The sequence below is a fragment of the Rhipicephalus microplus genome, chromosome 1 (assembly GCF_043290135.1).
Source record: "Rhipicephalus microplus isolate Deutch F79 chromosome 1, USDA_Rmic, whole genome shotgun sequence".
NCBI lineage: Eukaryota > Metazoa > Arthropoda > Arachnida > Ixodida > Ixodidae > Rhipicephalus > Rhipicephalus microplus.
The window spans coordinates 205,553,360-205,577,345 of record NC_134700.1 but is presented as its reverse complement, the minus strand read 5'-3'; the positions used below and the strand labels follow the sequence as shown (position 1 = coordinate 205,577,345).

The 23,986-nt window shown below is 43.0% G+C and overlaps 1 protein-coding gene and 1 long non-coding RNA gene across 2 annotated transcripts in view; both read right to left on the bottom strand.

Moving 5' to 3' along the window:
* Positions 1 to 4,432: 4,432 nt before the first annotated feature.
* On the bottom strand, positions 4,433 to 8,041 carry LOC142804155 (uncharacterized). Its single transcript, XR_012894478.1, has 3 exons — positions 7,964 to 8,041; positions 7,041 to 7,065; positions 4,433 to 4,588 (listed from the first exon to the last, which is right to left on the bottom strand). It is a non-coding gene; the product is annotated as an uncharacterized LOC142804155 (long non-coding RNA).
* Positions 8,042 to 8,946: 905 nt separating this feature from the next.
* The window catches only part of LOC142766803 (uncharacterized), a 53,864-nt gene continuing 38,824 nt past the window's right edge, over positions 8,947 to 23,986 (bottom strand). Inside the window, exons 11-21 of the mRNA XM_075868025.1 lie at positions 22,666 to 22,818; positions 21,771 to 21,930; positions 20,249 to 20,322; positions 19,243 to 19,321; positions 18,112 to 18,168; positions 17,057 to 17,128; positions 16,869 to 16,934; positions 14,467 to 14,547; positions 13,690 to 13,829; positions 9,687 to 9,830; positions 8,947 to 9,067 (exon numbers count right to left, since the gene is read on the bottom strand). Coding sequence (XP_075724140.1) covers positions 8,947 to 9,067; positions 9,687 to 9,830; positions 13,690 to 13,829; positions 14,467 to 14,547; positions 16,869 to 16,934; positions 17,057 to 17,128; positions 18,112 to 18,168; positions 19,243 to 19,321; positions 20,249 to 20,322; positions 21,771 to 21,930; positions 22,666 to 22,818 — 1,147 coding nt within the window. The remainder of the gene's footprint in view (positions 9,068 to 9,686; positions 9,831 to 13,689; positions 13,830 to 14,466; positions 14,548 to 16,868; positions 16,935 to 17,056; positions 17,129 to 18,111; positions 18,169 to 19,242; positions 19,322 to 20,248; positions 20,323 to 21,770; positions 21,931 to 22,665; positions 22,819 to 23,986) is intronic.

The following is a 23,986-nucleotide window of genomic DNA, read 5'->3' as shown; positions in this document are numbered from 1 at the left end:
AGGGAACAAATTACGCCCATCTATTAGTGCCATGCCTTAACATTTTCTAACGACTGCTCTTTATTGTTCTAGTCTTCTAGAATCTTTTGCGCCTTTCAGCTCTATTTTCAATGGCTGTATCCGGGCACTCTCCCACTTCAGAGTCAGTTCGGGAGGGCTTTTTGATAATCCCTCGCGTTTACCGATCTTCGACGTCACGACGGCACTGCACGGAGCGTGAAACTGATCCGGTCTGACAAGCGAACGAAAATGAGATCCGCTGCTTCCGTCCGCATAGCTTTCGCTGTGTTGGTCTCGGTATTGGAAGATCCCTTACCCCGGAAGAAAGAAAATGTAGATCGCTAACGAATAAACAGGGAAATGAGGAAGCAAGATAGAGTGAGTGAGTGCTAAGTGTGCACGAAGGAGAAGCCGATATGAAGAAACGAGCCACTGTACTTTGTTACATGCTTGGCCTGCTTGCTCACAGTGCATGCTACAGAGGCAGCCTTTCATGCTATAGGGTGAAAGCCCTTACTGCCTCATCAAATGCGATAGGTTTCTATCGCTTTTGTCAACACAAAGTGATTAAAAAAACAGGACTTGATCACATGAGCAGTAGAGATTGCTGGGCTAATTGGCTATTCATGTACACTGAATGAAAGAGCACTCGAACTGATGAGCACCGCACTTCCTTTTGTGCTCGTCAGTTTTAGTACTTTTACAGCGGAAGCTATCATGATACGAGAACGACAGTCGCGTGCGCCGTGTTGTCCGCCGCCTCCGCCGGTGTCCGTAACCACTATCACACGAAATAAGAAAGAAAAAAAAAGAACACAAAATAATTTCAAAAAATGAAAAAAAGAAAAACACCAGGAACATAATGGCATTCAAATCCGGGTCCCCGGCGTGCCAGCCCAGCACTCTATAACTGATCTATACGCTTGTGCAGGAAACTCGGGGGCAAATTGGCTTTAGGCAGGCTTGATTTCGGAAGAGGAGTCGCTTCAATACCAATAATAAAGCGTTCTACAACAACGAAGGAATGGCCAGGCGTCACACAATGTGAATTGCGTTACGAGTGGGTCGTCAAATGCTATAAACCCATTACAAAAGCTTCAAGCATAATTCTTCATCCTCGTCAGTCACAGCATGAAAAAAATGGGGAAAAATTCTTTGCAACTGTGTAGCGGGCATCACGCTTCTCCGAAGAGTGACGAAGGATGGCAGAGTGAATGCCTCCCTACTACACAAAAATTTACAAGTTATGATTTAGTGGGTACCCCGCAAATGTGCGTGCTGCAGTTACCCAAATAATGCTTAAATTGCTCTGAAAGGCTGCTCTTCTCGCTTTAGCTATAACTGTTCTGCGCAGGCCTGCAAATTTTTTTTAGTGTTCATCACATGAAGTTAGTATTAGTTCACAAATCGCCATTCATGACGTAATTTTTGACGTAATTTGTGTCATATTTGTAACGTCACCGTGGAGGTGCCCCACGCAATTATGTCGTGGGTTTGGAATGTATAAACCCTATAGCAATTAGTATTAATGAAACGAGACAGGGCCAAGTACGACAGGTAACGGTGGAGAAGTGAAAATGAAAAGTATTACGCACCACTACTGACGGTCACTTAAGTCATTGGCGATCGAATAACCTATAGCGGGAATATGCGGTCTTACAGGCTTAGCGGAGACCACCGCATATATTTTTATGCTTTTATGTTTATTTTCTGTGAAAATAAACTTTCGTTACCGTGTTTACGACATTCAAAGTAGTAATGCCTGCGGTATTTATCATGCCAGCACCACATTTTCACGTGGCTCGCCGCAAGAGTGGTCTCCGGAAATTTTGACCACCTGGTGTTCTTCAACGTGCCCTAACATCGCACAGTAGACGGTCCTCTACCATTTCGGCTCCATAGAAGTGTGACCGACGTGGTCGGAAGTGAACCCACGACTACCAGCAGCTGAACACTATTACGGCGGCGATCTCACGAAACTCAATCGATGATGCTTTACACCACAACAGGCACCACGGCTATTGTGCCCACAGCGAGCTGTCCGCGACGCTACCGGAAAGTTTAGCGTTTACGTTAACGTCATGCTGGGCTTTGAGATTGCGAAGTTCCTCGCACGTGCTGTATACGAGGCTTTGTCTTGGATCAAGAGAAGTTCTCGAAACAATAATAAGTAAATATTATATTTAAAATACAGTGTCTATTTCTCCATTGTCGGTAATAAAGTAACTGTATATGGTACAAAGTAAGTTCGTGGTGTTCAGGCTGGTTATGACGGGGATTGTTTGGGATGGTATCGTCACCCATCCTGTTTAATAAACGATGTGCTTTCTTTGACGATGAGTCGAGATGCGTTATTTATTGATAAGATGAATGAAATATCAGTCATAAACTACATTATTTCTCACTATACTATAGCCTTCCACGTACACTGCATTGCGGTTTCCAATGGCTTTATTTGCTGTCTCCGCCTTTCCATCGCTATATGTCCTGAATAGTTGCAATATAGTGATACACCTCCCCAACAACGAAGAAGGCAGCCTGTGCATTCACTGTAGCGTGAGTACATGCCCTCGCTTTCCTCTAATCTATCGTCATCTCTTTGTGTTGTAGCGTAAGCTACACTGGCCGAGGTTGAGCAGTTCCACGTGGCTCATCGAGAGGCGTGCTGCGCATCTCGAGGAGCATTGACGTCATACGGCGCGCATGCAGCCGGCACGCTGGAGAATGCCCGGAGGCTTCTGGAGTGACATGTCACTAGTGATGTGGCTCTTCATTCACGGGAGCTCTCTAACCAGTCCATCCGTCCATCCGTTCGTCCGCGCGCCCGTCCATAACTCACGCTACGTATCTGCCGACACAGCCGAGCGAAGACAGTGCAATGTTTTCTTTATATTTGTCTCGAGCCCGCAGTACGTTTACAGTTGAGCTCAGGCATCCGGTCTAGATTTGTTTTTACTTTATTTCACTACAGTCAATTAAGTGATATTACATTTTGGGCTAGTTCATTCTGAGGGTTTTGAGGAAAACGACGCAAATGAAGACTGTCTCAGCTTTTGTCCTCGTGGATTTCTTTGCTTTTTGCTGACGCCCACAGCGATATTTGTTTAGTTCTAGTCGAGCTCCGCTTAGCAAAAAGAAGAGGAAAGAGGAAGCTAGGCAAGTTATCAATCTCATGCAAGAAAAACAACAAGAAAAAACAACGCCAATCAAGGGCCAAAGCAAGTATTCTAGATCTTTCTTTCTTTCATTCTTTCTTTCTTTCTTTCTTCCTTTATTATCTTCTTTCTTTCTTTCTTTCTTTCTTTTTTTGCTTTTCTTGAGGGGCCGCAGGGCAGCTTTGACAAAGTAAATCACCGAAGTGAGGCCATAAATAAGTTATTTTCGCTGACGCACACGCAAACTTTAAACGACCGAAGATAGTTTTGGCTGAAACCCAAGTGCTAGCAAGTTTTAGAAGTGCGACTAGATAAACGCAATATGACAAATTGGATGAAATCGACAGTGCGAGACCGGGAGGCTCACGCTGCAGCTTTCGAGATCTACGCCTTGACATTTATTTTAGATACATTTCTTTTTGTATCTCTTGAATCCCGAAACTCGGTTTCTGAAGCCGCCGTGCAATCGACATCAGAAAGCGCGGTATATACTGCCGCCTCGTTGATGAGAAAAATCCTCGTCCCGCGATAAGGGCGCCTGGTGCGGTTACTTCCACCAGGCTACGATTTGAAGCTTTGGCGGATGACGTTGTAGAAAAAAAGAAGGGAGCTTGCGGAAGTCAGAGATGCGGAAGAAAACTTCCGCGACAGTGCAATATAGCTGCTCGGGGCGACAGTTTGTTCCCCGAGAAATTGCAAGCCTGAAGTATGCCCCCCCCCTCCCCCCTCGACGTGCCTCAGGGTGGGACCGTGTATATGCAAACGCAGCTGTCTGATTTTCCTGGCTTAGCTTTTGTTTCGCTTTTAAGGTAATTCTTGTCGTCAGGCTTACTTTGAATCAAGGAATGAAATTGCAGCCCAGTTGATCCGGTGAGCGAGTGACGACTTTTTTAAGCGTTAAAAATTCAACGTGTGTTCACAAATGTTCGTGAACTGCCTTGCACATGTTTGCATTCTGTACGTAGGAAATAACTGCCTCTTCGACATTCTTGTTGCCATTCTTTTCTCTCTCTATTACATCCATTATTCTCCTTCCCCAAGGGTAGGATAGCCAACGGAGCAAGTGCTCTCTTCACCACTCAGTCTTTCATCTCTCCAGCTCTCTCGTTCTCTTTCTCTGGAACGCTGTATGTGACGTAAGATGCGCGAACACAAATTAGTTCGACCACACGGACGCTCCTGCATGACATGCATCCCAAGTTATCGGACGTTAATTCGTAGGCTTCATCGTATAAACCAGTCAGCCAAAATACATTATTTCGAAGTATAAGCTCATTTTTAATCGTGATTTACGTTGTACATTTGTTTTAAATGCGCTGCTGAAAAGGTCCACGTCCGCGCAGCTTCCGCGCTTTCTCGGTTCTTCGTCATTTTGGTCGGAAGTTACTGGTGGACGAGACGGTCATCAAGGACATGGTCGCCCCCGTCGTCGCCTGCGAAGTGACGTAGCGGGATCACATATAACTGCGTAAAAACAATACGGGCTTCACAGGCCCTATGACTGGTTTGGTTTACACCGACAAGTCTTAAGCTAAAGTGACAAACAATTTTTCGAATTCTAGTAAATTACTCCTACACGATACCAAAAACACAACGCTTGCAGCGAGAGGGCACCCAGTAATTGAGAAAACGCACAGTAAGAATATGTGGCTGGCAACACCATCTTGGAAGTTCTCACACATGTCGTTGTGATGTCATATATAATGACGATGTCTACCAGGGCCTTAATAGTTTATAATAAGCGAAAATGAATTATATGGGCTTCTGAAGGAGCCAGATATTATGTTCCGGAATGTAGGTTGAGCCAGTGTGACTAAAACACACACACACAAAGCACATTTAAATTCGTTAGGTCAACAACGGAGATTCAGAGGGGAAACTTAAATGTGAAGTTTTGGTAGTGATGATCTCACCTATTCATACACCTATGGCCATGAAATTGATGGCACTATAGTTTTCAGGGTATAACGTATCACTATATAAGCAAGTTTATTGTTTCTCTGAAGTGCCCCTTCAAGGAAGAGCGACTAATGCGATCACAAATGTTCTAGCCAACTGAAATCGCAAATTTTCTCGAACAGTTGCATAGCCGGGGGGGTGGTTTGGAGTGTTCAGTACAAACCTCCAGCAGCTTTACAATTTGTATGCGTATTTGTATTTGCCCCCTCTTCCCCTATACACACAAGACACGCGCAAGCATACCTAAAGAGGCCGAAAAAAGTATTGTATCTGATTGATTGATATGTGGGGCTTAACGTCCCAAAACCACTATATGATTATGAGAGACGCCGTAGTGGAGGGCTCCGGAAATTTAGAACACCTGGGGTTCTTTAACGTGCACCCAAATCTGAGCACACGGGCCTACAACATTTCCGCCTCCATCGGAAATGCAGCTGCCGCAGCCGGGATTCGAACCCGCGCCCTGCGGGTCAGCAGCCGAGTACCTTAGCCACTAGACCACCGCGGCGGGGCGTATTGTATCTGAAAGTCAACCAAATCGCTTTAGTATTTGCTTGTCAAGCATTTTCGAAAGGAAGTTGGGTTACAAATTACAGCTGGCCGAAAATAGACATCTTTATATTATTTTACTATTACTCTCGGAAAGCAAAAAAAAAATAATTACTTTGAAGTTATCTTAAATCAAAAGTTTTGTTCATCGTTTGTGTACAACTCTTAAACATTTTATTTTTAGCACATATGTGTATTAAAACTTTTCTCAGCTTTCTACATTCATATTTGGCACTCAGAGTAACTTGTCTGTTTTTTTCCCTTTCTCGGTCATTTTGTTTTGCAAATAAAAGAAACGGATAAGGTGTGTTTCAGCAAAGAAAGTAATGAGTGATTTCCAAAGCAATTCATTACTTTACTAAATTACCAGACCACTAATCGTATTCACTACTATCCTCATCACAGCAAGAAGTACTTTTAACTACTGAATTCTTCTCATTTCAATTCTGCAAAGTCCGCGAAGCAGGCCGTAGACTTTTCCGCCACTGATGAACATTTTAGCTACGCCTTCGATCAGGTATATATAGCCTCAAATGGTAGCTTTTGGTTTAGACAGTCACCTTTGTTTAAAATGGCTGTTTCTTATTAGTTGCTCGTTGATCAATATTGCAGTCGCGAGTCTGCGAAATACCTGCGTTAGCTCATCAGGAGCGTGCGACCGACTACACTGTAGGAGGATGTGGCGATATCATCGAGTTGAAATAAACCTCAGCACTGCCCATTCGCTATGTCTGGATGTCAAAAAATTTACCGTTAATTAGCCACTCACGCTGCAGAGCTCGTGAATTCAGTTCGTGTTAGGTGAAATTAGATAAAATGAGAGAACGAAACTGGCACAATGGGTATTTTTGAGAATCTGAAAGTCATTTTAACACGTTTCAGCAAAAACTTGAGATGCATTTATTTAATATATCATCGTGAGGTTGTTTTACTTGTTTAACTTTCCAGCTATTTTATGTTGTTAATTGTTGGCATTTATTTTCATGAGGCAGTTGTAATCTCTTGTTTTAAGTGGTGCTGACTTATTGAATTGTTAGTTTTTGTTACACCACATTATGCTGCTGTTATTAACCTGTATTGTACAGTTATTCCTTACAAGTTTACCTCCGCATTCATTGTAACCCCCCTTACTTAATGCCTTCGGGACTGTAAGGTATTTTTCAATAAATAAATAAATAAATTAATAAATAAATAAATACTTTTAGCATTCTTTAAGCGGCTAACATTTTCTCAAACCATATATATGTGCAGCCATGCATGTCGTCAACCAAGAGCAGTTAATTCTGGGAGCCCACAAACTGTCCAGAGACAAAGTGTCACAAAATATTTTGTATGTTGATTTAAACTAGAAAGTAATCACATAAATGAGCACCCTACCTCGTTTGCAGGGTCTTCCGGTATGCTGAGTGAAAGCAAAAAAGGAAAGAAAGAAAAAGGAAAAGTGTTACACTAACAGAGAAACAGCCGTCTAAGCCTTAAAATAAACATGAGCTATTAAAATGTGACAATCATTACAGAATATGAGAAAAGCAGAAGCTGTGCAGGACTTTTACACATGCTTACAGTATTTATAGGTGATTAATTTAAGGACTGATTTAAAAGATTCAACGTCAACTTGGAAGCTTATTACGGCTGGTATTACGCATACATCATTGAAAATTTTTCTCGCGTATTATTCTCCAACCTATAGTTTATCCATAAAAGTAAGCTTTCTTTTGACACTGTAAATAATAGCGGCAAATAGCCTGTTATTTGCCGTCATATATTCCTTACGTAACTCGTTCACGACGTATTCATTGTCTACGCGGCCTCATCAAGTGTTAGGTCGATGGGACGGCTGAATACTCTCGCATAGTATAGAGTACCCAGTACTCTAAATTGTTAAGCAGTTTATCTAAACACGAATAATAGTTCACGCTGAGTATGACGAAAAAATATGTTAAAGTCAACTTGGAGGTGTTTTTTATTGCATTGTTTCATTTGTTGTTAACAACTAATTGAAAACAAGTCGACGAAGGTCTTTTTGTCCTAGGCAGAAAACTATTGTTGTGAAGCTGAACTGGCAGTCATTCGTGCGTTTAGTCTTGCACTTGCTGCTATCTACAAAACAAAACAACTATATATAATGGCTAAATTCCAAAACAAATATTCTTTAAAAATGTCCGCTAGAACTTTCGAACGGTTTGGTGTGGCTCGAAATTTGAACGCTTGAAATAGCGTAGAATTGGCGAAGGCAAACCGGAAATTGATGGGGTCCACAAACACACGCGCGAAAATAGTGTTCAACTCTGCGCACTTACTCTCCAAGCTCCAGCCTTTGTAGCGTAGGCGCTTGAGAAATAGATCTGCAAGTGAAGCCAAAATAAGCAGTCGCAATGTCATTTTGTGCCCGAGATAAGCTGTAAGCGACTCGCCATCTTACCCGGCCTGGCTTTTCCTGAACACCACGTGGACAAAAAAAAAAGAAGAAAGAACACGAGAAAGAAAGATTAACACTGGTTCTGGAAATCGACTCTTCGCATCACAGGCGCAGAAAATGCGGCCTCTTTGTTACCGATGTTGTAGATGCCCCTGATGCTACATGTCACCGATATAAGGCAAAATTAAGCAGACAAAGCTATTTAGTTGTAGGCCTATACATCCCGATTAGTCAACAACGAAGCAACAGCGACGTAAGCCCGAAATACACAAAAAACAAGCAGAACTCAGTTCAAGTACAATACTTTACGTGAATGATGAAAGACACGTATCAATTTCATGCAAACTATCTCTAGAAAAAGAATATAAAATTGTAGTTTCACGCTGACATCGTATGTTAATGTAACGATGCCTGATTAAAAACTGAATTGATGCTCACGATGTGCAATGAATAACATATGGTATGTAGCGAGTGACGGCTACCCGTCACGGTGGTCTAGTGGCATGTCGTGATCAAATACTGGCCGCGGCGGCTGCATTTTCGATGGACGCGAAAATGCTTGGAACACACATGCTTAGATATAAGTGCATGTTAAAGAACTCCAGGTGGTCTAAATTTCCGGAGCCTTCCACTACTGCATCTCTCATAATCGTATATGGTGGTTCTGCAACATTAAACCTCAACAATTATTAATTATGAACAACGGCTAAATAAATAAAACAGGCCACTGCAATTGGTAGAATAATTTTGCATATACAAAAAAGAACAGCGGTAAAGAAACACATTACGCCAGTATTGACGAACTCTTACCTTCGTGCCCGCCTGAAAAAAAAAAGAAAAAAAAATTGCCACTCCAGAATCGGTTTACGCCGCAGAAACCACGTGACCTACACAACGCGAGCTGATATATCTGCCATACCTCCATTTGGGTCCCTTCTCAATCCTCTCAGCCTTCTCACTCCTCCGGCTATCTTCTACTTCGTCTCTGTGTGCGAAATAAATCGGAGTACACGTTCCAGTAACTAACAAAAAGTTAATTGAATAAATTTTAACTTGACTGATTTCTAGTACTCATTGAAATTTACTAGTTATTAAGTGTTGCCACAGATATCAACGTCGCTACTAAGAACATTAGGCGTTTAGTAGAATCTAGTTTCTTTTTGTTACAAATATATTAACGTTAACCGAGATAGGGACAGCAATACGGCAGCATTGGTTTGAAAGCTCACTAGAAGTTGTCAGAAAGAATTTTTATAAGCATTTTAATCATTGAAATGAAACCGAATGGGCACAGTGTTGGTGCAGTAAAAGCGGAGAGCCAACACTGACAAGATTAGCTATTTCTTAGTCATCATCAGTCGACACTATAACCGGCAGCAGCCAGTGCTAACAAGTGCTGGCAGGCACATAAATAATGCAATCTAAGTCACGTGACCTAGTGAAAGACTGCTTATGTTCCCTTTTTTGTGGTATCGACCCGCAAGTTTTTCAGCCAGAAATTGTCATGCCCGACGCGGAATGCGGGTGAAATAGGTGGTTAAAGAAAAGAAAGTGTCTTAAGCAACAAAAAGTAGATTTCCAACCGAACGGAGGTATATACTTACGACGACAAGTATCTCTTCGTATCGGAGCCGGTCTCAAGGTCTGTTTTCTCGCCCCGCTCGCTCTCGTGTTCAGACTTTTGCGCTTTGTCACCGCTTCCCTGATGTTCTTCCCCGTTTTCCATCGCGCTGGAGCGTATCTCAGATCTACGCAGTTAAAGTGAGTGAAAGTCCGATATTCTTTATTTTAGGAAACTCCCGTAGAAAGATGCAATATCCACGAAACAAAAAAAAAAGTGAACAAAGCTCAACAGCCTTAAAGGAACGCTAGAGGCAAATGTTAGTTGACGTCGATTGTTGAAATAGTGGTTCAGAAACATCGTAGCGCTACTTGTACACATATAAAACACTTATTTCGGAATGAAGTCAAGTTTTAGCGATTCTCAGGCGACAGCGCACTTCAAGTTACCCGCCTGAACGGACCTTCTGTACCGTTACCCAGAGGGCACTAGGGGCCCTTTCATACGGACAGCGATTTGAAGAAATAAAAGAGGTGTCCCGTATATCGAGGCGGCGGAGGAGCTCGGCATCTCAGTCCCCACGTGGAAGCGGGCCGCAACGCAGTTATCTGTGTTTTGGACGACCAAATAAAATTTATCTAATCCAAGTCCCGTGTAACTCCACCGGAACATCAGAAAGCAATAAGAATATTTCATCAAGGAAGTGGCGCGTGTAGGCAGAGGTATGTGGATCCGCGTAACTCATTTAACAGTCGCGGCGTTGGATCTCATGGCAATTAAAGAGATGCAATGGCAAATCGACCGTCAGCGAATTATTTAAAAAAATAAAAAATCATCAGTAAAGAACATTGGCCCCGTATCTGCATGTTTCTGCAAATGTCGTCGAAAAACGATAGTCTTGCATGTGGAGAGAGGGAACAAGACATTTATTAGATGTTCGGCGCAAGAAAATCGGTGAGTGGTATTCTGGAGGCACTGCGTTAGAGTGCCTCGAGCGTGCAGCGGAGGCGAACGAGCGCATCAAGTCACGTCACACGTGAGGTATGATCGCCATCTGACGGTTTTTTTAGAAAATAAAGCGCGTGGCTCTGAGACGGGTGTGCGCGCCCATCTCAGAGGTGATAAAGTGTAGAACGCAAACGATGCTAGATGCCACCACCATCTCGTCTTAGCAAAGCGTTGGAAACACTCCCCGTTCCGTGCAAGCGTAGCATGGTCAGCGCAGCGTGATAAGCGCCACGGTCCCTAAAATTACTTATGTAGGCCTTTTCTAGTAAAAGACGCACATGCAGAATATATACGTGTTGTTATGGTGCCCCAGACATGCGCAATATACGCTTTTTAATTGACGAATGCACAAGCATGAACGCTCAAGCTTGGGCAACATTGGTGGGCGCTGTGGATAGGGTCGGCCGTTTTAAGCATAGAGTTTCCTGAAATTAACTAGAGGGCACTCAGGCGCTGCGATCGTTCAGCGACCATGGGAATGATGTGTAGTACACACATTTGCCTAGTCTTCGTACTTGCGGGCGGTGAATCGTACTTACAGCTTCGTTTATTGCTGTTTCGGTTTTGTTTTGAAAGACAGGTGCAACCCTTTTGAACTTTGTGACCCGGTTTGGAAAGGTAAGTCTAAAAGAATAAGGTGGTGAAGCGCAAGCGCTGAACGTTTGCTAGTATTTGTTTCGTAAGAAAGCAGCTCCAAGCCACACGAACACACACGGAGCCAAAAGTAGACCAGAAGTACGAATATTAGACAAATGTGTGCACTACCCATAATTACCATGCTCGCTGAAGCGCCGTGCGTTGCAGCTCCCATAGACACTAGCGCCAGAGTTCCCTCTAGTGTATATTAGCAAACTCTATAATTTTAAGTACCCGATGCTGTTAAGAGTGGACAAACAGACATATGTACAGAAAGACAGACAGACCAAAATTTTTGCGTTGAAGGTCCCCAAGAAAGACTATTGTCTTTTAAAAAAACACTACAGTCTCAGTGGGTACATGAAGTCAATGTACAATAAAACGGTACAATATTTTTTTATTTAGTACATACTGCCAACCACATTGTGGTTTGCAAGACAGGCATACATAATTCTACACTCAGATAAACATATATAGATACAAAAAAAGTATACACATACATTCGTTTATACACATATTCAATGTAATGTACCAAAATTATAACGCAATGTTCATAACAAATATGCAGAAAGGTGCATGCCAAACAGATCATCCCAGGTTTTAAGTACCGGCAGAGAATTCCATTCTGATATGGTCCGTAGAAAAAAGGGAAACTTGTACGTGTCTGTTCTGGCATAGATGAGTGTTAATGAATCAGAGCGATGGTGCCGTGTTTCCCTTGTGGAAAGAAGACTTACATAAAGTGAAGGTTCGAGGTTGAATTTGTGGTTAAACAGTTTATGTAAAAGTTCCAGACGGTACTCCTGTCTTTTTAGTTGAAGAGAAGGAATGTCATTAGCCAACATTAGTTGAGACGGCGAGTCTGGACGTTTGTATATGCTATAAATAAAATGAACCATTTTTCTTTGTATTCTCTCGGGTTTGTTTATATTTAGTGTGGTATGCGGATACCACGCAACGCAGGCATAATCTAGTTTCGGGCGAATGTAGGTTAGGTAAGTGAGCAACTTAACATTTGAAGGGGAATTTCCTGGTTTATGTCGCAGATAAGCTGGTTTGCGGAATGCAGCGGCACAAGTGTTTTCGATGTTAAGGTGTTAAGGTTCCAAGAAAAATTGCCGCTGAAAGTTACGCCAAGGTATTAATAGTTCTCAACTTGTTTTAATGGAACAGAACCCATTTTGTGCACGTAATTGAGGGAATTATTTTTATGAGTCTTGCAAAGGGAGAGCGTTCTGTCGTTCGCTGCCATGCCCCATTTTTTACACCACAAGGTTATGTTGTTCAGGCTGGTGTCTAATTCTCTTTGATCTTCAACAGACCTAATAATACGGAATACACAGTCATCTGCGAACACTCTAATTTGAGTACCAAGTGTGACGATGGTGGGGATGTCAATAATATATAAAGGTGTCTCCGCACATATATTGTGCGGAGACACAGAATGAGCACTTGGACATATATGCTATTCAAATACTGCTGAACATGACAACATGCAGTCAGAGAATGTCAAAAGCGTGAACCAGTGTGCGCGCCATCAACCAAAATAGCCACAACTGTCTTAACTCGTAGACTATAGCTTAGCCTAACGTAACGTACCTCCAGCCAACCCAAACTGAACTCAAGCCTAACGTAACATAACTTAAACCAACTCCATGTGGTTTTTGGGATGGTAAGTGGGATCCAACGTTTTTGATTTTTATATTTACTTCATTCAGTTTATACTCTTTCGTATATGCTTTACATGGAATTTTGTAATTGTCTGTGCATGAATTCTTTCTTGACGTTTCCAACTGTTTTTTTAGGGGACATTTTTAGCGTAGGGCGTATTGTCGTGTTAATCGAATAACGCCGTAATTTTGTTGGAATTTAAACACGTTTCACCATGACAGTTTGTCTTCTTTAATGGAAGCTGGGATACAAAAACATATAACAAAAATGCTTCAAGAATTAGGTGTAGGCAGGACAAAATGCCAAAGAACAATATTTTCAAACAGAGAATTAGAGTAAATTGTGAATATTAAGCGAAATTAAGGCGAGTTGTCATTCGTAACATTATGGGTGTACATAAACCAAGTGAGTAATACCGAATGAAAAGAAAGAGATCAGGTATGCGAGCGATGTTGCGTTTAAACACAAGTGAACTTGGTCAACTCATACCGAAGAGACCAGACATCAGGGTCCGGACTCCTCTATCACACCAACTGCTCGCCAACTCACTTTTGGTATCGACCCCCTTAACGACGTACCTTGTGCGAATAGACAGGATAACCACTCCAGCTACCTGTATGACCTCAGTTGTGGCTTCACACCTAGTTGTAGTTTCACATTTCTATACACAAAGTGTGTCTGGGTAAAGGAAGCTCAGAAGCGTACACAAGAACAAAAGCCGGTAGACTCACGTGGTTGTGAGTGACTCAACTTCAGAGCCATCGTAGGTGTAGTTGTCCATGCGCAGAAAATACTTGGATATGAAGTGGGACAGGGTGCCCAGTAGTGTGAACATATACAGGCAGAACGCCAGGGAAGTCCAGAACGAGTTCTGCGAAGTGGGAAGAGAATAAAGATGCTGAATCAGGCACTCGCAAAGTAGCAGTTTTTGTCATCATTGCTGCGTTAAACTGGGAGGTAATATAGTTCGTTCCGTATGGAATGAACCAAAAAGGAAAGCAAGAACATTGATATCTGGTAATAGAAACAAACGCAGCAGAAAAAGATCTACTAGATGGAATAAAGACAACATCCACTAGCCTGCCTAAATTTTCAGTACCATGCGAATTCCTTTGGCCAGTATGGTCAAGCTCATGACGAAAAGGCTGCTCACGCGAAATTTAAGTAAAGTAGGTCTAGTTCTTAATAATGATGGACAAAGTATTCACTGTCTGTCCATTGAAAATTCTATAAAGCCATGTGGTGTTCATGTGACTTGTTACGAATACGTTTAATTTTACTAGGGAACTGAAAAAAATATCTTAACGAAGATGTCAAGCATCGACGCGTTAGTGGTCTAGGCATCAATGCATCTACGGCTTGCGTCTATCGACGCTTCACACGTTGAGAAATGTCAGCGAAATACATCTGTAGAGCATCGGAAGGTAAGAGAAGCATCTACAGACGTATAGCCTATAATTAACGAGCGCATTCTTTTGCAATTGCAGCGCAACACATGCAAGACTTACGACGTTGCGAATGATTCCTTCGCATATGAACCCAATCGCTTGTTCGTATCCATCGTAGGCTAGGAAGCAGTCGGGATTAAACTGCAATAGTAAGATAAGGAAGTTATTCAACCGGTGTCGATACATTTTGCTGGACAGAGAAAATGTATAATTTATTTCTAAAGGGCTCAGAAACAACATTTTAAAATAGAAAGAACGAGCTTGTTATTCTCTCGTTTGCGATTACCGTTCTTGAAGCACAATTCCTGACCCCAGCAGTATGTTCACATGACATCATAAGAAGACAAGCTCTCGAGTGGTCCGGCTACGATCGGGGATTAGAAGATTTTAGTTGTTTTCAATACTCGCGGACAACATCTATTGGGAATAAAGGGAAAGCTACGGGGGTGGAGCAACTGCACATGTACTCCTCCACAGGCCGGTAGCCGGGAATTCTTTTTTCATGGTGGTTCTGCATCTGATGGAGGCCTTGAAAAACACTTATTATTGTTTTTCTGTGGTAAAAGTACCCCTTATCGAAATTTTTTTGGGGAGAAGCGCAGGCGTCTGGCCCAATTTTTATTTGTCTTGAAAGTTTTTGGCTGCGCAAAAGAAGTCAACAGCGTGCGGCTAAAAAGCGCGAAATTTTGATAGGCTGTACGCTTATTGCTGACATCGTTCACAATTTTCGTAAAGAAGTAAGTGGTGAGGATGAGTTAATGCCTGTAGGAAGAGTGGTGAAGGTGACAAAAATGATGCTGAACAACACAGGCCCTTAATGACATCTGGTCTTGTCTGTGCTGAATAGAATCGGGGGACAACAAGAGCTTTAGAAAATAGCCTGCTGATTGTCTACAGTTTCCTGCCCTCATATATTCAAATCAATGTTCTTTAGAGCTACATAAAAATTACAAAACATACCCTGGTACTTTACGCACGTTCCTTTCATGTGAAAAACGAAAGCGAGACTTTTTTTTTTTACCCTTGAAAAGTACGCTAAAACGTGCTTTCAGTTCTGAAGTTAAGAGCTAGTAAACGATTGAACGGAAGTCTTTTTGGGGTACAACGCTTGCAACCTTACAAAACACTTCAATAGCGCGAGACGACACCTCAGAAAGGAAGTCAGCGCTCCGCATGTCTTGTGTGCCTTCCTTTTTGTGAGGTCGTCTCGCGCTGTAAATACGGAAGCTAAATATGAAACGACTCGCCCAACATATTACGCTGAGCTTTATGTCTATAACGGAGAAAAGAAGTGTACACATAAGAGCTAGTTTTCTTTGTTAGACACAATATTAATGAGAATTAACAGAAAATGATGCCAAAAGAAGTATAGGAGATATTATCAGAATGTGATCGTAATGTGAATGTAAAGAAATAAAATTGTAGGAAAAGATAAATTGAAAATCGCAGGATCCGAACCTGCGACCTTCGAATAACGCGTCTGATGCTCTACCACTGAGCTACGGTGGCAGTCATCCCTCTGTCGACCTTATGAGGTATATATATGCGCATTTAAACGTGGCCAAATATATGCACGTTTCCGAAGAAAGCACTTTAGTTGTAGGACAGCGCCTTGTGTGTACTTCTCAATGTCCTCGTGTCGGTGTTGAGCTTTAGTTCACCATGCATCAATGACTTGCCTAAATTTTGACGTCACTGAGTGATTAGCAACTCCTTTGCTCTCAAACTGTGAGTGAGTTAGAAGCTCTTTAAGTACAGATGAGAACAACAGTATTGTATACCGCTTATTAGGGTTCTGTGTAATCTTCTTTTAATAATTCTGGAAGTTTAACGTACCGAAATCACCATGACTATGAGAGACGCTGTACATAGCGGTGGCCTCCGGAAGTTTTGAGCACCTGGGGTTCTTTAACCTGCACATACATCTAAGCACGTGGGCCTCAAGCATAGATTGATTGATTTGTGGGGTTTAACTTCCCCAAATTACGATATGACTATGAGAGACTCCGTAGTGGAAGGCTCCGGAAATTTCGACCACCTGGGGTTCTTCAACGTGCACCCAAATCCGAGTACACGGGCCTACAACCTTTCCGCCTCCATCGGAAATGTAGCCGCCACAGCCGGGATTCGATCCCGCGACCGACGGGGCAGCAGCGGAACACCTTAGCCACTAGACCACAACGGCGGGGCGGGCCTCAAACATTTTCGCCTGGATCGAAGATGCGGCCTCCACGGCCGGAATTCGATCTCGCGACCTGAGGGCCAGCAGCCGGGTGCCTTAGCCACTACACGACCACGGCGGTCTCCTTTTTTTTTATATATTTCTGGCGGTGCGTATTTTGTATTTTATATTGCCTCTCAGTTTCACTGAGACAAAGATGGGTCCACATACAATCTTTTGGTGATATTAAATATGTTTAAATAGTGAGCGTATAGTGCGGATCGGTAATATGACATCTTACCTTTGACAAATTTGTTCGCATATTCAAGGCGCCACGGGCAATAGACTTAATGTAGCCTTCCACCATCTGCAACATAGTGAGAGAAGCGATATAATCTTTCAATGTCTACCTTTCCTCCGTCGTTTTTTTTTTCATGTTATGCGTAAGTCTTACGGGATAAACAAGAATGAACAGCAAGGACTGCTTACGTCACCAACTTTATCCCAGAGCTTTGTCTTCATATCGTCGTAGAATGTTCCTATTTCAGGAGGGGCGACGGCCTGAAAACGCGGCGTTAGGACAAAAACAAGACATTGGAGCTTACGGAGGCTACTGCTGAGATAAATGAACTGACGTGTAAAAAGCCAACGTAAGCCTGCTGTCTACGAGGTTGAAAGCAACGCAGATAACGCGAAAAAAAATGAAACGATCTATAATAAAGCTTATAGCACAACTATTATGAACAAGATATTACGTACAGACATCAGGTGTCTGTTAACCAGGTTTGATAAATAAAAAGATGGATTGCAGGATGTGACTGAATGTTCTAGATAAAAATGTTATCAAAAAAGTTAGAAACAGATTATATTAAACTGACAGTCTGACTAGGAATCGAAAAAGAAAGTTCATTTATGAGGTTGCCATTTCCGTCTGCATAGAGAATCCTGTTTCAGGGAATAAATAATATAAAAATTCACACTACGACATGGACACAACCATTTAAGTCAGACTTCTGTGTTTAGAAATGTTAGAACGGCACAAATGTTCTTGCACGACAATTATGTGTCCTCTGCCAGTGACAAACGTGCAGGATAACGAGAATGATGCCAGAGAAAGCATAACGAAAGTTGAATCTTCATTACATGTACCCTATCCAGATTATTCAGAGGAAATTTCCGCCTATGTGTTATTCCTGCGGGGAAGACCTATTATTCGCCAAACTTGGCAGAAAGAGGCAGAGACAAGGATATTAATTTTCATTTGGCTGCATGCCACTTCACAATGTCGCAAAATTTTAACCTTACCTGGTTCAGCTTTGCAATGAATTTCCCAAGGCTCCATGGCACATTTGAAGCTGTCATCGTTAACTTGCCTCATCTATAGTCAACAAGCATAACTTGCTAGATAACGTACCTTCACGTACTATATGATTCAGCTTTTAAAAATCGGCACGACCGCGTGTGTTCATCTCACTATTATCATGGCATGTTGTTTTATCATGGCATGTTGTTTACATCAGCCCGTATGGTTCATTCTTACGTACCGGAAATATGAGGCGCGGATCGATGGTTATCGATATCATCAGGTGGTACAGATTGTCCTGGTGAGAAAAAAGTCAATATATGTAAAACACAGAAGTACACAACTGAGAGGCACCCACATTAATCCGTTTAATCAATTGTACACCTGAATTTACAGTCCAAATGGCTACCGTGGCATGTCGCTCTAATTCTAATGATTTGTGAATTGCGGCGCTAACGTTTTGTGCAAATAGAAAAATAAATAAAGGAAGGGGAGAAGCTAACTGTGATGAAACCTCAAGAAACAAATAAATGCGACGTCTCGTTGCGCTATAGTTTTAGCCGGTTTCTACGTTTAAAACGTCTGTTATGCATAAGAAAGCGCACTTGCATTTGGTATGCCTACAGCATTCCTGAAACCTTGCATGTACTGATGGTGCACTTCACGTAACCTTTTTTTTTATTCCCTTACGGTAGCTTGTAACTCCACAGGCAGCGATATATTTTAGATGCATCGTGATATCAACGCTTGCGGCCATAAGCAATATTGTCTATGCTCGGCACTGTGCACGCACCTAGATTTTAAACAGACAGAGGCGTTGCAAAGAAAGAGATAGGACAGAGTGCTTCTCTGTCTCCAATGAGTGGATGCGTGCGCGTTTACTTGCTCCGTGTGCTCGAGCAGCACATAGTGAAAGAAGCACGGTTTAAAAAGGATGTAATTTTGTCCCACAGCACTTAGCGTCATTCATCTTGAGTACATTCGCGGCATGACATATCGCCGTGCACCCGGCTTTTCTATGGTTACGAAAGGTATGCATGTTCTAAGCGTGACATAACATTCTTGACAGTATGGCGGCGATTCATGATGACCGTTGTTGTGGGACAAGAAAACACCCCTTTTTCCCCGATCTGTTTTTAGAGTTTGCGTATAGTGCTGGCAAGTTGAAGTTCCGCGTGTCTTGCTCCCCCCCCCCCCAAAAAAAAAAAAATGGATCCATCGAGACGGGGTGCTCAGAACTGAAGTAATTAGAAAACCAAGGGTTTCAGGCGGGATAGCTTGGAAGATTTAGAGATTTGCTGCAGGTGAAAGTAGAACAAACTCGCGGGAGAGTGAAACGAGGGTGAGGAGGTGATTCCGCTGGCCGACTCACCATGTACTCGCCGTAACCTTCCACGGCTAGTTTGTAGTCGCCACCTATCACGTCGAACACCCTGCCCGTACGGCAAATCCTGCGAAGCAGTTGTAACGTATAAACTCGGCAACGCACAGATGGTGTGTCATAGCCTTATGAAAAGTTTTCAGACTTTCTACAAAAGGTAGAGTAGGGGCTAGGTAATTGTACATAGTATAACCAACTAGCCCCTACTCTGGAACTTCTATAGCAGGTGTGTGCTCATGTGTAGCACGTGTGTGTCTTTCTTCATGTGCAAACAGGGCGTCGCGAGTGTCTACTATTTCAGACAAGCGAACGCCAGACTTGCGTTCTGTTTGTGTATACTGAAGTTTTCTTGGGTTCTATATGAGTGCTTTAAAAAAAAAGCATGCGTTATTGGATACGCAAACATCTCGAGTCCCACAACCTAACTTCAGCGAAAATCTTCAAAAAGCCGCTTAAGTTCACAGTTCTAAACGGTTTACTACGGCTTGCTGTGATGACAGCTAGGAAACAAAAAAAAAAGGGGGGTTAAGAAAACTCCCGGAGTTGTGGTTCATCTGTTTCGATATTTCGGTGTACAACAACAACCATGACCTCTAGCTTGCCGGACGTTTACAAAGCCAAATGAGGCCAGTGCAATGGACCGGTGATTTCCGCTGATTCGGTGACAATGTATGCTGAAGATACTACCTGCATAGGGGACAAAACGTCTATGTAATCTTGTCAATGCATTGGTGTTGTGTCAAGTCAGTGTAAATCTTTTAGAATCCACTTAAATTATGCTGCAATTGGGGTGGTTTATGCAAGTCGACTGAACATTAGGAATATCTGACGATATAGTGTAGGCGTTTTGGTGATGAAGCCTATGTCCCTAAAACACACTTGACCAAAACATGTTACTTTGTTTACAAAGCCTTCAAAAAAAAGGAGTTGTACGTGGCTCTCTTTGTGGTGCGTTGCACGAAATGATTCGCAAGACTGTCTTGTTTGTTACACTTACTGTAAAGTGGTGCCTGCGAGGAACTTGCCGAACCAGCGGCCTCTGGTGTGCCTTGGCCAGAACATGTCAAACGTCTGCACATAAAAAGTCACGTGAACGAGAATTTGCGATTCGGCTCAGGAAAAAAAAAAAAAGGTCTTCTACCGCTAAAGCTAACCATGCGTAGATGCGAAGCAGTGGGCGTTGCGCAGGAGAAAAACCCGGGGAAGCGCAAAACACGCAGTGGTGGACCGGTGTTTTTACTGGAACATGCCAATCGATGCTTATGTATAGTGATTAATTGAAGACTTTAACAGGACAGAGACCCGCAGTCCGCTTTTAGTTAACGCGCAGGCTGCGAATTCTCATTTTTAAACAACGCACAGCAGAAATCTCCCACCGTCACTATCTAGAATGTCTATATATATATATATATATATATATATATATATATATATATATATATATATATATATATATATATATATATATATATATATATATATATATATATATATATATATATATATATATATATATATATATATATATATACGAGGAGGAGGCTTCAGTGAACGTTTGTGCAGTGCGACCAGTCGGTTTTTTTAATAAAAAACTCGTTAGCAGACACTGCCTGCGTCGGCGTTGCAGAGCAAGAGAGGGAAAACGTAGGAGAGGGGAGAAAGGGAGAGGGGACGTGCATGCTCAACGGTGGTGTAAAGGCTGCGGGGAGGAATGCCTAGAGGAGAAGGGGGAGTGAGCGTAGGCTAACAGATGCTGCTGCATACGTTGGCGTTGCGAGGCGAGAGGGGGGAGCGTAGCACAAGTAGGTGGTAGGGGAGAACTTAGAGAAGTGGAGAGAGTAACGCACAGCTGTTGGAGAGAGGTAAGGAGAGTTGCGCATGCGTAGTGTGAGTGCTGAAGCCGACGCCGACGCTTCTGGACATGGACCCGTGCAAAACATACTTCGCATCTAATGAAAAAAAAAAAAAGATAAAGAGACATTTGTCATACATTATTCCAAGAATTAAAGTTTAACCCTACTGGTTGGCGGCCGCCCAAGGTCGATAATTGAATATACGACCTCTACACCAATACGGAGGCCACATAGCTAGCACAGCGGCCGATAATTTGATGTTTCCGAAGCGTCATTCCCATTAAGCGTTTAAATGACACTCAAAGTAATGTTTTCACTCTTCCCTTCTTTAATTTGACAATAGCAGCGTGAATGAGCTCTAGGTTATTTCGTGCTCCTCTAATTGTCTTCTCAACAATGTATTCTGCAATCCCTTTCCCCCCTTAATGTTTGAGTGCCATTTAAACATTAAGCATTTAAATGACACTCAAAGTAATGTTTTCACTCTTCCCTTCTTTATTTTGACAATAGCAGCGTGAATGAGCTGTAGGTTATTTCGAGCTCCTCTGATTGTCTTCTCAATGTATTCTGCAATCAGCGCCGATCAATCGATTGTTTTTCAAGTATACTTGCATTGGGCGATCGACCATGTGCGATAACCTATACATCCGCAGATATTGAACTCACGTCGTCGAGCACCATCACGTCGACGATGCTACCTGGCCACGTGATGACGATGTTCTCGTACGGCCTGCAAGCGAAGTTGGTGATGCTCAGCGACACCAGCATGATGGTGTTGGTGACCAGCATGAGAGCGGCGCACACCGGGAACGAGAGGACGATGGCACTGCGCGAGGTGAAGAGCTCAGCGATGTATGTATATGGAGTCGAGCAAAGCCATATGGCAGCAATGAGCGGTGCATGGCCTGTATTCTGCAACCATATATGTGCCTTTTGCCTCTATCCAAGCAGCACCAAAAGAGCCGACAAGTTGTTCGTGGTGACACCATGTGGTTCCGATTAAAATAAACGCAATCACATATCCTGCGAGCAGAGCTATCAGTATTATGTACTCCGTAAATCTCATCTAACAAATCAAGGATCTGCGGCCTGACAGCCACAAGTCTGCAAGCTTGTTCAATTTTTTTCTTCACAGACAAGTTGACATAGTGTTCTGAGAAACTCATTTTGGGCAGCGCGAATATGGCGAGTAGGAGCAACGACGTCATAAAGAGGCTATATATATTGCGACACGTCCGCACTTCACATAGGAGTTGCGGACAAGTATAATACGTGTTTTTATATGATCTGTCAGTCAGCGGGGCAGAAAACGCATGTTGGAGGAAAGGGCAGTCACGTTGTCGCAAGGGATGTCGGAACAGACATAAGGTGTTTATCGATGAAGGACACAGTCATGTTTGAACTTAAATTAATTACATATATTTTATTGAAGTTGCAGCAGTAAACTATTGTTAGAGTGCATTTATCATCATGTGATTCACACTGGGTTTACAAGACACATGCAGAAAACTGTCGAACTCTCTTATAGTCGGCATGGTTCAGACACGGATGCGGCACTCACAACAGCATGGCGCTGCCGGCATAGTTGGAGGCGTCCGTTCTCTTAGTGGGCGGAATGTCCTCGTTGTAGTGGAACATGCCCATGATGAAGGCGCCGGTGTAGAGTAGGAACAGGAACAAGAAGCTTCCCAACACTAGGAAGATGTACCAGTGGCTGCGGAGGAGTTCCGGCACATTGCATCATGGGTTTACATGGTAAAGAAAAAAAACAATTAAGAAAACACAGCCAGCATCAATTCGTTATCGTCATCGAAACAATGAGGCTGATGCCCCCTTCGTCAGACATCATTGCGAATCGCAGTTTTCTCGTCGGCAGTCCAAGCAGTATTGGCTATTACAACCTCTCTACACTCTATCGAGCCCCTCGTCGACGTAGTTTTCGCCAGCATATGGGTTACATCGCCCTTCCCGCCAAGCCTCAAACTCGCCCTTGACGCCTCTCCCATGATTTCCTAAAATTAACTAGAGGGGACTCTGGCGCTGCAATCGTTCAGCGACCATGGGGATGATGGGTAGTACACGGATTTGCCTAGTCTTCGTACTTGCGGGTGGCGAATCGCACTTGGGGCTTCGTTTATTGCTGTGTTTCGGTTTTATTTTGAAGGAAGGAACGAACCATTTTGAACTTTAAGACCCGATTTAAGATAGTAAGCCTGAAAAAACAACAACAAGGTGTTGAAGCGCAAGAGCTGGGAATTTGCCGATTTTTGTTGCAAGATAAAACAGCTCAAGTCACACCAAAACACACGAAGCTAGTGGTACGAAGATTAGACAAAAGCGTGTACTGCCCATAATTCCTGTGCTCGCTGAAGCGCCGTGTTTTGCAGCTCCCGTAGACACTAGCGCCAGAGTTCCCTCTAGTGTATATTTAGGAAACTCTAGGGCCTCTTCGATCAGTCCCCCTTTTACACCAAAATTCACTCTCGGCCCACTCAGCCAACCATTGCCATCCCCTTTACCGGCGCAGTCCTATACACCTCCCTTACTATCGAGTCTCACTCTCACCACACCACAAAACTACATAACCAGCGTTGCACCACTGGCGCCAGGGAAGAGCAGACAATAAATCACTGTATATCCACGGAGGGACTGATGTTGAGTGGGGCGAGGCGTCTGTTCTTTAAGTCCGTCTGTGAATCCGTCCATTCGTCCATCCGTTCGTGCATCCTCCAGTCTATCCGTCCTTCCGTGCGTCTGTCTGTCTGTCTGTCTGTCTGTCTGTCTGTCTGTCTGTCTGTCTGTCTGTCTGTCTGTCTGTCTGTTCCTGCTGAGTGAGTCATAGAACTAGGTGGTCACGTACCAAGAAAGACCCACGGCTTAAC